Genomic DNA, 15,298 nt, shown 5'->3' with positions numbered 1-15,298 from the left:
CTCGACCTCTCGAGCTGTCCCCAACGATACTTTTGCTGCTTGCCTCACCAGACCTCCTCACCAGACTTCCACTTTTGCTGCTTTTGCTGGCTCCCCCGGGCTTCACCGATACTTTTGCTGCTGTTGGCTCACTGCCCAGTCAACTACCGCTGCTCCGCCGACTTGCCTGCCCGCTGGCTCCACAGCCCTCCCGGCTGCTACTGGACCCGCTGCACGGCTCGTCGCAGGCTTCGTGGACACCCTGCGGAAGGTGTGTCGCTGCTAGTTACTGCTGCTAGTCCCCGATGTTCCAAGCATCAGGACTGTGCCCCGCCGTCGGGGGCTGGCTAAGCGCTGTGTCCCGCTTCTCTCGCGCGGACCCGCTTCTCCCTCGGCCGGTTTTCTCTCGCGACCGGGCTTTCTCCACTTTCTGCTCACGACCGGGCTGACTCTACTCCCGACCGGGCTGAAGTGCTTGAGTGCTGTGTCCTGCTTCTCTCGTGCGGACCCACTCTTTGCTCGGGGCCGGACTTCCACTCACGTCCGGGCTTTCTCCCTCGGCCGGTCCGCATCTCTTGCGCGGCCGGACCCTCTTTTCTGCTCACGGTCGGGCTGACTCTGCTCCCGACCGGGTTTTCTCTGCTCAGGGCCATCTCTTGCGACCGGGCTTTTCTCTCACGACCGGTCCGTTTCTCTCGCGGCCAGTTTTTTTTCACTCTGCCGGTCCGCTTCTTTCGCGTCCGGCTTTCTCCCTCGACCTAGCTGACTCTTCTCCCAGCCGGGCTGACTCCGTTTCGTTGGTGGCTTCACTGGACCTGTCCGTGACCTACCCGGTACTAGGCCCTCACTCGACGTCGTTGGCGGCTCCTGGGCCTGGCTGTGGGCTACACAGCCCTGGAAAACATACGAAGTCGGTGGCAGTTGCTGGCCCTCTTCTGCCCCTTAAGGCCTTGGCTACACAGCCCTGGAAAATGTTCCAGCTAAGTTGACACCGTCGTTGTTCTGCTGGTTAGGCTTCCAGCTCTCGGCTGCTTTCTTCGGTGACACTTACTTACTGCCCCACTTGTTTTCCTTGCTTCCTGTTCCGACCTTTCTTTTCTTTGGCGCCAATTCAAAACCATTTGGCGCCAAATCTTTTGGCTTAGTGCCGTTCCACTTTGTTTCCAAACACAACCTTTTTTTTTTCTGACAGTCCTTCTTTCCTTTTCTGTTTTTTTATCCTCGTCGTGCTGTTGTTGTGTGTTTTGGTGTGACAATTTATCTAAAACTTGTACAAAGACTATTCATCTTGAGGAATTTGACAAAAAAAACAACTCAGTCTAAAATGAGTAACAATCCGAAGGACGACATCTTGCCACGTAGACACAACATAGAGATAGCCTGACAAAACTCGCCGACTTGTACAGCTGATGTTTTAAATGCAGTCCCCGGCATAGAAGAATCTGCAGGCCTCTCTTGTCCGGCTCGCAAACAACTGCGACACAACTCCGTATCTACTGTTTAAACTGTTAAACAATCCTACGTGTTGCCAAACAGTCCTGTGGGTGAGTTCACAAACTCTATCCCATCCTTGTCACCAATTGTAGTGTATTTGGGTACTTGGAACTGACTCAAAGGAACTCTCAGATACAGGAGTAAACTAACAAGCTTCTTTATTCCAGGACGCCACCTTGAGTCTCTCTAGCGCATGCGTCCCCTCACACAAGACATAACACATGGAATTATATTACATACATCACACTGCTCCCCCTTAACTTGGAGGCAGGTAACACCAATTACATTATATACATTACACATATAAGGTTGTTAAGGGTTTGGACACGCTAGAGGCAAGAAACATGTTCCTGATGTTGGGTGAGTCCAGAACCAGGGGCCACAGTTTAAGAATAAGGGGTAAGCCATTTAGAACAGAGCCGAGGAAACACTTTATCTCACAGAGAGTTGTGAGTCTGTGGAATTCTCTGCCACAGAGGGTAGTTGAGGCCAGTTCATTGGCTATATTTAAGAGGGAGTTAGATGTGGCCCTTGTGGCTAAAGGGATCAGGGGGTATGGAGAGAAGGCAGGGATGGGATACCGAGTTGGATGATCAGCCATGATCATATCAATTGGCGGTGCAGGCTCGAAGGGCCAAATGGCCTACACCGGCACCTATTTTCTATGTTTCTATGAGAGCTAGATAGGGCTTTTAAAGATAGCCCTATTTAGGGGATATGGGGAGAAGGCAGAACGGGGTACTGATTGGGAATGATCAGCCATGATCACATTGAATGGTGGTGCTGGCTCAAACGACCGAATGGCCTACTCCTGCACCTATTGTCTATTGGACCCATTAATCCCTACTCTTTGTTTCCCGTCTGCCAACCAATTTTCTATCCATGTCAGCACCCTAACCCCAATACCATGTGCTCTAATTTTGCCCACTAATCTCCTATGTGGGACCTTATCAAATGCTTTCTGAATTTACTTGCAGCATCAGACGTGACACATAACCACAATGTGATGAGATAATGGACATTAAATAGTTGCTATAATTTGTATTGTCGCGATTTCATTTCCTCCCACACAAACCTGAGGATCCTATATAGACTGACTCTGAGGAAATGAGGCAGCAGTAATGTGAGCAGACAGTCTGATGTCTGAAATGTTGTAGCACAGAATAATCTGCTTCATTTAAAATTCTGCATTATAGAAGATTATTGAAAGTTCCTTTTATGCAGTTGCGTAACTGTAAACCACAAATTAATTCCAATATTATCTTGTACAGACTATACCTCACAGATTTACATACATAAGTATATGTTTCCATTAAATTGCTCGGTAATATATTCTGTCCATCTACATTGTCCATCAGCTTTCAATGCATTTCCTCTCTCACATATCCATCAGCTGCTCTATGATTCTTTTGCCACTTATTTATACTAAGAAGTCATTTGCAGTAACATAAACTAATCATCCAGGATATCTTGGGACTTGCGAGGGATCTAGACCAAACGGCAGAAACCCAAGCACATATTCAGAGAGAGAGAATGCCCAAACTCCACAAGGTCAACTCTCAAGATGTGTACTGAGAGTTTTGTTGAGTTGGTATTAATATTTGCTTTCTTGTAGTAAACAAAAATTATATTTGTGTGCTATCCAGTCAAATTAATGATATTATACATGAGTCAATCAAGCCACATACAAGTACAACAGGTACTGCACAGAGAAAAATACCAGAGTTTAGAATATCATAGTTTTACAGCATTGTTGCATTACAGTTACAGAGAAATAATCCAGCGTCCGCAATGAAGGCCCTTGATTATTTTGGCGGGAAGTTTGGAGGATGAATTTGGATCGGATTATGTTGTTGAAGCCGGAGCTGTAGAGTTGTGAGGATCATCACTGTGCTAACCTTTCTGAATAATTTTCTATCCAAGATTATGATGTGCTAACTCTGCCAACATCTCTGGCATTTTTATCTTCTCCCACGCTCATAATTTCTCCTAATTCCCCATCTATGCCTGCATTGACTTTTTTTTCCATCATTCTTCAGTTTTCCCTGTCATATTACGTCTCACTTTCCCCATGAGGCTCAAAGATTGTGGTGATTTGCCATCTTGATTCCATTCTCACATAACTTCTGAAAGTAAACTTTCCATGTGTTCATGGTTCCCATTTTTAGGTATTCTTTTCACTTCAAAAGCATTTGAGGTAATACTGAACTTAAACAATCTACAGTCACCCCATGCATTTTTTCCTGTGCTTTCTAATCTTATTTTTGTCACTAAGATTCTCAAAAATTTAGTGCCACCCATCTCTTTACCTATCATTCTCACAATTTCTGATCAGGTCGAGTCCCAGAAGTTAATTGTCATGACATGCAAATGATCTGCTTTGCCTTTCCTTTCCCAGCGTATTGAATTTTAAATTTGCATGTTGCTCCACTTGGCAAGGCCTTTCATCTCTTTTGCGCTTCCAGATATTTAGCCTTCCCCTCCCTTCTTTCCTTCTAAAATGAAAGCTGTTCTGTCTTTCTTGTTATTTCCCCAGCTTTTTTGTTATTTCATTCCTCTTACAAAGCTGTGTAGTCTTTTTCTCAATAAAAGGCAATAATTGAGGAGATGAGGAAATTGCATTTGAGACGTTAGTAGATGGACCAGTTGATAATGGGTGACCTCTGGTGTAGTAAATAAAAGTGAAAATTGATTATTCTTATTTAGAATTATTTGACATATAAGTAAATGAACTGATAGCATATTGAGGAGTGTCATTTGCTATGAAGTCAGGTGTGGAGGTCAGCCCTGAACTGGGAGGGAATACCCAGCGCAATTTCTTTCCTTCCTTGTACTTCAGTGCTTTATTTGTGGTGCAAAGTAAGTGTGGGCAGGAATGGTTTCTTTCAGAAATTCAAAGGTAACCGTGTAACTATGTCAGAACAGGTCGATGGGGAATTACACAGCCATGAACATATTGAAATAGGTTCAATGGAAGAATGTGTGTTATTGACCATGTTAATTGAAGGACGGATGTGGCACCACATTGGCAGTGATAGAAGATAACAGGAGCAAGTTTGTGCTTTCACAGGCAATTGCTCTGCAAACTCTAATCCATGGTCATTTATTTTTTCTCTCTTTCTCTCTGTATTCATAATACAGCATGACAATTCTTCTTGGCTTTACCTCTCTCTTCCCTTTGAACCCAAATGTCTGCTGCTTCTATTCATCCGCCTGATATCCATATTGTGTTGAACCAAATTGAAATTAAGCCGATACAGTATCAATACTATCTGAACTCATTTCTTTCTAGAATCTCAAACCAATCTTCCTCCAGTTAAAACTCAAAACTGCCATTGCCTAACCACTATATTTGAATTTACACTTTGTTTTGCCAAAATTTCACTATTACACTGCTTGGTACAGGATTGAGTCAGGCAGACCAGATCTTAATCATTCTGGTTAGACAGTTTGCCAAATACTTACAGTCTAGACTCCTATTTAATGAATTCTAACTTAGACGAGGTGAGGGAGCAGGTAGCATCAACAGAACACCCTTTGTAGCATGATTGAATTACTCCATGAAAGGGGAAATGGCAAATTGGTGGAAATGAAATAAAGGAACAACATCAGGCAAGTTTTAGGAATTATGGCCTATACCTTAAGCTTTTATTCCTCTTCCAAATTAATCAGCCATGTCCCACACCCTCTACTGATCTTATTTCTCGGAATAATTCATGCTCAGTTGACAAATTAATGCCAGGTCTGAGGAAAGATTCCTGGGGTAGGTCAAAGCAGGTTCCCTCTGTAAGGCACCTGAGGTAGAGATAATCACCATCATTTGGAGCTGCCTCTAAACTGGTTATTCAACTGGGCTGTCACGCATCAACAATTTTTCTTTCATGTCATAAAAAAGAGTATTACAATTGTGTAATGAGTAACGCTCATTTATTTAGAGAGTTTTTAGACGTCTGAATGGATTTAAAGCTGTAGCATAGCCATGTATTAATATAATAATCAAAAAATAGCCAAATGCTCCAGATTCCAAACAGTAATTGATTCATTGAAGCACTTTGAGGGCAAGTAAAGTGTAAATGCTATTCAAGGCTATCCAAGTGTCTTTGAAATGCTTTTATTGTACCTGCCTCAACTACTTCATCTGGCAGCTCGTCCATATACCTACCACCCTCGGTGTGAAAAAGTTGCCTATCAGATACCTATTGAATCATCCACCTCTATGTCCCCTAGTTCTTGATTCCTCTACTCTGTGCATTCACCCCATCAATTCCCCTCATGATTTTATACACCTCTTTAAAATCACCCCTCAGACTTCTGCGTTCCAAGGAATAAAGTCCCAACCTTCCCAATTCCTTTCAATAGCTCAGGCTATAAACAATTGTATTGGAGTCTTGCATCAGGCATGCAGATAATGGAATTGATTGAGCATGATTAGATTGTAAATGCTGTGGCTGTTGGCCTGGAAAAGAAAAATGACATTAGTAAATCTATCCTGCCAGTGGATTTACAGTTTGGGAGACAGTGTTAGTTCCCCCTTTAAGGGCCTGTTCCACTAACGCAACTTTTCAACAACTGTCTTCGACCTTCAAGCTTGAGGGCACTCGCCTGAAAAACCTCGAGCTGGTTTGACTGTCAGCACACACACACACACACACACACACACAAACACAGCGCAAAAGGCGGGGGCCAGGGAAAGCGGGAGAGCGCTGTCTAAAATTCACAATGATCATGAAGGTAAAAGACGGTTGGCACAGTGTACGATAAGTCCTTTAGAGAGCAGGGGGGAGGGGGAGGAGAAGGAGTGGAGATACTTTTAAGAAGCCAGACAACTTTTAATAAAGTTTAGCGGGCATTTAACATTACCAGTCAGTTTTCCTTGGTTCTGAAAACTCCAATGAGCCAATTAAAATGCCCAGTCAGCAAAGGAGATTGCCTACGGCTTCCCCGACTGCCTATAACTACATAGCGACCGCACTCCAGGGATAGGAGATTGCAACCTTCACGTGGTCCACCCTGTTTCGACGAATGCAATCAACCCGGCGTGCGGAATCAAATAAAATCAAATAGAACAAATTGTCCTACAACTTTAGGCTGTGCACGCCACACGCAAGAAGAAGAAGACGACCGCACTCCACTACACTACGAGTTCAAAAGAACCATGCCAACCAATTTTTGCTCGTGGAAAATTTTTCAGTATGCGGGAACTTCCCTCGAGCATGAAGGAGAGTTCCAGTGACCCCCTAGGACCACGTGTCGACCATGCTGCGAGTTTGAGTCGAAAGCAAACTGCAAATTAGATCGCCGCAGTGGGATAGGCCCATAACATTGAGGTGATTATTGCAAGATGTCCATGTTTCTGAAGGTTACAAGAGAGTGGGGACCCATAATGCTCGGACACTCATGATTTTAGTGTTCAATTTCAGGTCTCAAATTTGATCTCCATTGGCTAAAAAGTATGGGCTGACACACTGGTCAATGTTGAATTTCAAGAATGACTAGACAAAGTGGGACCCGTTGGGTCCCTGTCACATGGGAGGCCTGGTCCCCCAACGCAACCCGTTCCTCAATGCAATATTCTACCACTCACCCGTTTCCCCCAATTCAACCCATCCCCCAACGCAATAATGCACCACTCACGCATGGCCCACAACTGCGCAGGCACGGATCATTTCCCTCATCCCCCCCACTCCCCGCCCTCTTCTTTCCCCTCTCCTGCATTTCGTTGCCTCTGTACTGTACACTGACAATGACAATTAAAATTGAATCTGAATCTGAATCTGAATCCTTCTCCCCTCCCCCAATCCCTCCCTCACCTCTCCCTCCCTCCCCTTTCCCTCCCCTACAGTCACCCCCTACCTCCTTCCATAACTCCTCTCCCCTCCCTACCGTCCTCCTATCCCTCTATCCCCCACTCCTCACCTCCCCCCCCCCCCCCCCCTCCACACCTCCCCCACTTTCCCCATCTCCCTCCCTACCTTTCCTCTCCCTCAATCCCCCCCACTCTCCCTCATCACCTCCCCAACATCTTTCCCCTCTCCCTCCTCCCCTCCCCAATCGGTCCCTCACCTCTCCCTCCCTCTCCTTTCCCCTACCCTCAGTCACTCCCTTCCTCCCTCCATCCATAAAAAGCAGCATCTGCAGTTCCTTCATCCACAGGTCATTCATTGTTAGCTGTGGTCTAGATCCCGTTGACTTGACGATTGGACCAGTTTGCATTGTGTGTGTGTGAGTCACTCAAACTCGGCCACCCTGCAACCCGACTCTCCCTCCCTCTCTCTGCCCACTCCAGCTTAGGTGCCACACGACCCGTCCCCGTCCTGTCCGACCGCCCGCTGCTGGTCAACCCTGCCTTGCCCGCTGCTGTCGCTCGGCTCGTCCCCGCCCTGCCAACCGGCCTGCCTGCCTGCTCGCTGCCGCTGCAGGGGAGGGGGGGGCGATGGAGTCAGTGTTCGTCACCGTGGGCACCAAGAATTTCGACAAGCTGGCCGTGAGGGTTTACCTTCCTGTTCATCGTGGGTGTGAATTTCAGACAGCGGCCTCTTTCCCTGACCCCCGCCTTTGCGATGTGTGTGTGTGTGTGTGTGTTTGAGTGTGTGTGTGTGCTGACAGTGAACCCAGCTTGCGGTTTGATCATTGACGGCCGATCCAACTCGAGGTTTTTCAGGCGAGTGCCCTCGAGCTTGAAGGTTGAAGACAGTTGCTGAAAAGTCGCGTAAGTGGGACAGGCCCTCATGGAAAGACTTTTCAGAAGCCTGGTGACAGAGGCGAAGTAGGTCTTCCTGAGTCTGGTAAAATCTGACTGTCTTTAAAGCTTCTACCTGACAGGAGCAGGGAGAAGGCGGAATGACTAGGGTGGGTTGTCTTTGATTTTATAACCATATAACAATTACAGCACGGAAACAGGCCATCTCGGCCATACAAGTCCGTGCCGAACAATTATTTTCCCTTAGTCCCACCTGCCTGCACTCATACCATAACCCTCCATTCCCTTCTCATCCATATGCCTATCCACTTTATTTTGTTGACTGCTTTTCCATGACATGTGTAGATGAAGTAAATATTCATGGGCACTAATAGATATAGTGCAGGCGCAATTACACGAATTGCCAGAATGAAATTTACAAGGTATATATGCATTTCTTGGGATACTTCCACATCCTTCTGGCTCAACACCATGACAACTGTTTGCTATAACATTTGCAACTTGCCATCTTTTTCCAGTAGTTGTTGACTATACCCGTACTTTTGGAACTCCAGCTTGAAATTTTCGTCTCTAAACTTCTATTTACATTGCGAGACTTTTATAGATACAGATAATTATGTGTCAATAATCTGATAATGAGACTGTCAATTTTGCTCCCTCTGGGATAGAAACTTACTCTTTGCACTTTCTTTTACACAGGCTCAAGATCTCACTGTGATAGAAGAAGTAATTCGAATGATGTTGGAGATCATAAATTCCTGCATTTCCTCCTCTCTTCATCACAATCCCAACCTGGTTTATGCACTCCTGTACAAACGGGACCTCTTTGAACAATTCCGCACACACCCTTCCTTCCAGGATGTGATGTGATGCAGAATCTCGACATGGTAAGGAATGAATTAGACAAACATTCCATTCATTAAACCTTCCCCAAGTCATTTGCAATGAGTTAGTTTGACTACAGATTTTTAACTAAAATTGTATGGTATAGATTTAAAATCTGACACTGATACATCGACCGCAGTTGAACATTGTTCACCAAAAATAGCAGCAAGTCCAGGAAGCAGACCTGCAGACAGAATGGTGTATTAGGCTGAGAAAATTGTGTAGTTATGATTTAATACTGAATTAAATGGGAACTTTACATATTTCCACTCCACAGACCGCACATTTAATATTATCATTTTATTTTAACTCTTTCTCAATTTAATTTTATCCCTAAAGTTGCTGACTTTTGTTGAGGCACCACCTCTTGGGTATGTGGTTTTCCAGTGCTTTATTAAGGCCATTAGGTGCCATCTTCAGTATTTGACTGTTGTTAGGCTATTCGTCCAAGAGGATGGTCAAAGTCGATTGCAGTTCTACTTCAACCCTTTATCTAAATGTGCTGAGGTTTATGAGTAGCTACTTTCCTGCTATCAAAAATTGCCTGCTGCCTTTTTTAAAATAATAGTACTGCCCTGGAATAGGCCCCTTGGTCACCAATGACTTTGTCAAATGCAATACCAAATAAACATCCTTGAATATCCCGGTTACTGTGGGCAAAGTGTTCCTGCCTTTGATCTGTTGTGCAAGCATTTTCTTACATTTAAATAAAACATAGTTTTATGGTTTATCCAGTTCTTCACGAAGAGTTCTTCACGAAGAGTTCTTACCATTAAAGGTCACCGAGAGATAGGGCATTCTATATAGAGCTTCTGCCTCACAGTTGCAGTGACCCAGGTTTCAGCCTGGGATTCTGCCTGTGTATAGTTTCATGTTCTCCCTGTGACCAGCTGAGTTTCCTTCACGTGCTCCATTTCCTCCCACAGCCCAAACATGTAAACGTGGGTAGGCTGTAAAGGGCCTGTCCCACCAGCATGCGATTGCATGCGTCTAGCGTGACCAAACGTGGTCGCTTGAGGCGTACAGCCTCGTCCCAATTCAAACCGCGGACGCGTATGGAGTTGTGTGGGGCTGGTCCAGACATTATACTCACCAATCAGCTGGGCAGGAGGCTGGCCGACTTGGACGTCGCACGGCGTCGGGCGGTGACGTCATCAAACAACGGCACGCCGGGTGGTGACGTCATCGCGCAACACCACGCGCTAGGCGTACGCCGTCAAGACGCTGCGTACGATGTCAAGATGCTGCGTACAACGTCAAGATGCTGCGTATGCCCGTCGAGGCGCTGTGTACGGCCTCAACGCGGCTGCGAGCCAACAGGCCGTTGGATTTTTGGAGCCCTGCGCGATGTCAGGACCAGCCCTGCACAACTCCATACGCCTCTGCCGATCGAAGTGGGACCGGCCCCGTGAGGCCGTACGCCTCAAGCGACCACATTTGGTCGCCCTGGACGCATGCTATCGCATGCTGGTGGGACAGGCCCTTAAGTGCCTTCTGTAAATTGCCCCGATCATTAATGGTAGAGTTCATGCGAATATGAGGAAAATAAAATGAGATTTGTACACAATGTATATGGGTACTTGTTGTATGGCCCAGAACTGGGCCAAAGGATCTGTTTCCGTGGTTTACGTCTCTTTGTCCATTGATCTGTAAAGTAAACAAGAAGACTCGTGTTGGGAACACACCAAAAGAAAAATAACTAGGTACTTGTTCTTCCTTGTACTGGTGCAATTGGTTGGACATTGGGTTGTTCCATATTTAGGAAACAGGAGCTTTGACTGTTCCTGATGTTTTACCTTGTAGGTGATCAGCTTCTTCAGTCATCGGCTGGAACAGGCAGGAGCAGACCTGTCGGTAGAACGGGTCCTGGAGGTCATCAAACAGGGAGCAGTAGCACTGCCCAAAGATAAACTGAAGGTGAGTCTTATGGTCTAGTCAAAATTGGTAATTGCTGAAAGGCCAGTCTTGGCTTGTTTGAGATTATCGCATATCTGAATCAGGTTTATTCCAGAATCTCAAGTGCAAAATTTGAAGCTGATACATCATTGTAGAAGATTGAGCTTTTTGAGGAAGTGACAAAGCTGATTAATGAGCATGAAGCTGTTGATAATGTATACACAGGAGGAGTTGGGAGGAGTGGAAGCTAATTAAGAATCGTGTTTCCCTGTAGATCTGGGCCTCAATTGCAGGTCGTTCCGTCAACAGTTAGCAAGCAACTTTGAAAAGTTTGGTGCCTGGTCTCAGATACAGCAAAAAATGGAAAGTTAAGCCCTGGATATCTGGTACCTGATTTGAGTTTCAGAAAACTGGGAAATCAGACCTCAGCCTGGGAAGTGTACAGAGGAGGATGAAGATTGTTGTACTATTGTTCAGTGGTATCTGGGGGTTTTAGGTTTATTATTCTCACATGTACCAAGATACAGTAACATGCTAACGTAGGAATGACAATACAATACAATCAGGTCAAACTCAAGTACAATAGGTACCTTCATACCTCCTCGTTCACATCCATCTAGTGGCCCCAGCAGCCCTTCCAGGTAAGAAAGATGTTCACATGCACTCCCTTTAACCTCATCTACTGTATTAGGTGCTTCTGATGTGGCCTCCTGTACATTGGTGCGACAAAGCATAGACTAGACAAACATTTGCCAAACATATGCATTTGGTCAGCCGAGGCCTGCCAAATCTTCCGGTTGCTGACCATTTCAACTCACCTTCCCATTCCCATACCGATCTTTCTATCATGGGCCTCCTCTATTGCCAGACAGGGCCTTAAGTTTATCCACAGAGAAAAAATGATCCTGTCAAGTGGTCATTCTTCCTATATATAAAACAACATCGGGCAGAACCTATTGCGAGCACATTGCCTGTGGTGTTTCTTACCTTATAACATTAACAATACCTAGACTGTTGTCAAATGAAATGCAGGCATTTGGGACATCCTGAAGTAATGAAAAGAACTGTATAAAAGAGAGTTTTTGCTTTTTAGTAAATTAATTGAAAAGGATGTTCCTAAGGAATGTATTAGTGTGGAAAGGATTAGCACATTAAGCAAAACCAAACTTCTGAGATATTTCATGTTTGAAAATGATCTTGTGTCTTGTTATCCTGGGGATTGTAACTTGGGCCAGTTAAAATTTGCATTGTTATCTGTCACCAGAATTTGCATTCAGACTGTCCTCAGAAATTTGTAGCTGGCTGGCAATCATCTTCTGGCTGACTTTCATTTAGACAGTAGTTTATCAGTAAAATGGAGAAGACTGGAATTTCTCACATTGGTTCATTGTTGTCTTTACATTCAAGTGCAAGTCTTTCTCCAGATTTTACACACATAAGGGTATGGCTGTGTATGAAAGGTAACTTAGTGTGATAATATATAACATCTTAACTTGGCCAGTGGCACTCCGTTATAGTATAAACATAGCTGTCCATTTTTCTTTGCTTGTAATACTTTGGTGAAAATATTGTTTTCTTCCTGCTCCTGGCTGCACTAATTATGCTGGGATTCCAAATGGTATAGCCACTTAGAATCAGAGAATGAGTAATTAGGCGACTGCCAGGGACTAGTTTTAATGGAATTCACCTACGACACCTGGCGATAACCTACGACAACATCTACGTCAACCTACAACAACCTACGACAGCAAAATTGTCTCCACTGTCGCCTAAATGTTTTCAGCATGTTGAAAATTTTGCGGCAGTCGCCTGTAGTCGCACAACAAAAATCGCCTTAGTGGGACAGGCCCTTTTTAGGCGACTGCGGGAGACTATGCAGTCGCCACATATTCGCGGGTGTTGCCGGGGGGTTGCCTTCATGGTCGTGAGGAGTTCCCACATTCTGGGAACCAGTAGCGGTCTCATTATGGTCACCGTGAATATTTCAACATGTTAAGAAAAATTTGCGCGACTAGAATGAAATCGTCATGGAGAGTAGCGAGAATTCTCGAGCCGTAGGTGGGTCAGCAGGAGGTCCTAGTGGGTTGCAGGAGGTAGGGAGGTTCTCGTAGGTTATAGCCGATGCGGACCGGTGAATTTCATTGGCTCATTGGGGAAAAAAAAGGTAAGCAGTAGTTTTCAGAACCAAGGATAACCGACCGGTAATGTTAAATGTCTGCCGAGCTTCACAGCCGTGTATCTCTGGCTTCTTAAAAGTTGTCTCCACTCCTTCTCCACCCCCTCTCCCCCCCTCTTTTAAAGGACTTACCGTACACTGTGCTTTAGCTGTCTTTTTACAGCACCAACCTAGCTGTTCATCATGGTGTGTGTCTGTATCACTTTGGCTTTGCACCGTGTGAATTTTTTAGACAGGGCAAGCGGGGGTGCGCTGTCTAAAACATTCACACGGGCTGGTGAAGGAAGTGATGTGTGTGTGTGTGTGTTCCACTCTGACAGTCGCCGCTCCAGATTCCAGTTTTTCAAGCGACTGCCGGCAACTTGACAGTCGCCAGCTGTCCGCTGAAAAATCGCCTAAATGGGACAGGCCAATTAGTCTATTCAATTAATTGCAATTCTCTATTCTTTCCTGTTGTCCTGTATTCTCTGCCCATTGAGCAGTTTATCATTGATCGAAGGGATCTACCATCGAAGGGATCTATAAGGGGTGCTGCCTCAAAAAGGCAGCCAGCATCATCATGGACCTACACCACACTGGCCACACTCTCATTTCATTCCTGCCATCAGGAAGAAGGTAGAGTCTGAAAACTGTGACCTCCAAAATGCAGACACAACTTCTTCCCGACATCCATCAGCCTATTGAGCACTGCAGGAAGGAACTGCAGATGCTGGTTTAAACTGAAGATAGACACAAAATGCTGGAGTAACTCAGCAAACAGGCAGCATCTCTGGAGAGAAGGAATAGGTGACATTTCAAGTCAAGACCTTCAGACTGTGAGTTGGGGAGGGGGAGATACAGAGATAAGGAAATATATGGTGTGAGAATGAGACATCAAAGGGGGTGGAGATCAAGGAAAATGTAGAATTGGTTGTAACAATTCTACGGGTTCCTTGATCTCATTCCCCTTTGATGTTTAGTTCTCACACCTTACAATTCCTTATCTCTGTATCTTCCTCACTCAGTCTGAAGAAGGGTCTCGACCTGAAACATCACCCATTCCTTCTCTCCAGAGATGCTGCCTGTCTACTAAGTTACTCTAGGCTATTGAACACCACAGGCACCAAATAAACCTCAAACTACGAACAGTCTTGATTGCACTAGGGACTTTGGGCTTTTCTTTCGTTTTGCATATATTTTTTTTTAATTTAACTGTGTTTCTTTATTATTTTACCTATTGAGTATTGTGTTTACAGACCTGTTATGCTGCTGCAAGTTAGAATTCCATTGTTCCGGTTTGGTACATATGACAATTAAACACACTTGAGTCTTGACTCAATTTTACTTTTAATATTACCATTTACTCTGCTTCTATCACTTTCATGCAGTGTATTCCAGATGCACTTGTTTGCTCACTTAAAGATTTAATGGGAACCTAAGAGGCAACTTTCTCACTCAGAGGATGGTGGGTTAATGGAACGAGCTACCAAGAAGGTAATTAAGTAAGGTACTATAATGGCATTTAAAAGACACAGAGAGGTACATGGATATGAAAGGTTCAAAAAAAATTAGCCAAATGTGAACAAATGGGACTAGCTTAGATGAGTGATCTTGGTCGGTATGGATGAGTTGGGTCAAAGGGCTTGTTTTCATGCTGTACGGCTCTATGACTCTGACTTAATGTGATTCTTCAGCAGGCCCACAAACACGTCTCCTCTTATTTTAAATCATCTTGCTATTCCCTGCATTAGATTTTGGCTGTCTATTTTGCCAGTCTATTGTTTTTCTTTCTGATGTCCGCATTATCTAATTACTTCTGCATTTTGTATACCTGAAAAATATGATGATCACTTGTCCCCATATCATATGGATAATCCTGACCCAAAAAGATAAGCTGAATGAGCCTGGATCAACATTTGTCCCAGATTCTCTTTTGGCCGGTTAGCTGTGGTTGGTGACATGCTGCCCATACTCACCACTGACCACCAAAGGAAGTTTGGACTTAGTTTATGCAGTTCACCTTTCCAAATCCTATGGTCTGGATCAGATCTTAGGATTGTGGTGAGAATTTCCAGGCAGGCAAGGCCTTTTACTTGGCGAATAATCAAAACCATTGTAAACATTTTTTTGCAGCGAACGCAGTAGAAACAAGAATTTCTTTCCACTTTACAAAAAAAGACACAAAGTGC

The 15,298-nt window shown here is 44.7% G+C and overlaps 1 protein-coding gene across 1 annotated transcript in view; it reads left to right on the top strand.

Moving 5' to 3' along the window:
- dym (dymeclin) overlaps positions 1-15,298 on the top strand; it is a 304,411-nt gene that overhangs the window by 264,662 nt on the left and 24,451 nt on the right. Inside the window, 3 exon segments of the mRNA XM_055659199.1 lie at positions 8,873-9,034; positions 9,037-9,060; positions 10,862-10,975. Coding sequence (XP_055515174.1) covers positions 8,873-9,034; positions 9,037-9,060; positions 10,862-10,975 — 300 coding nt within the window.

This window comes from Leucoraja erinacea, chromosome 1 (assembly GCF_028641065.1).
Source record: "Leucoraja erinacea ecotype New England chromosome 1, Leri_hhj_1, whole genome shotgun sequence".
Classification (NCBI taxonomy): Eukaryota; Metazoa; Chordata; class Chondrichthyes; order Rajiformes; family Rajidae; genus Leucoraja; species Leucoraja erinaceus.
The sequence above is the reverse complement of the archived record's forward strand: the minus strand, read 5'-3'. Positions and strand labels throughout refer to the sequence as shown.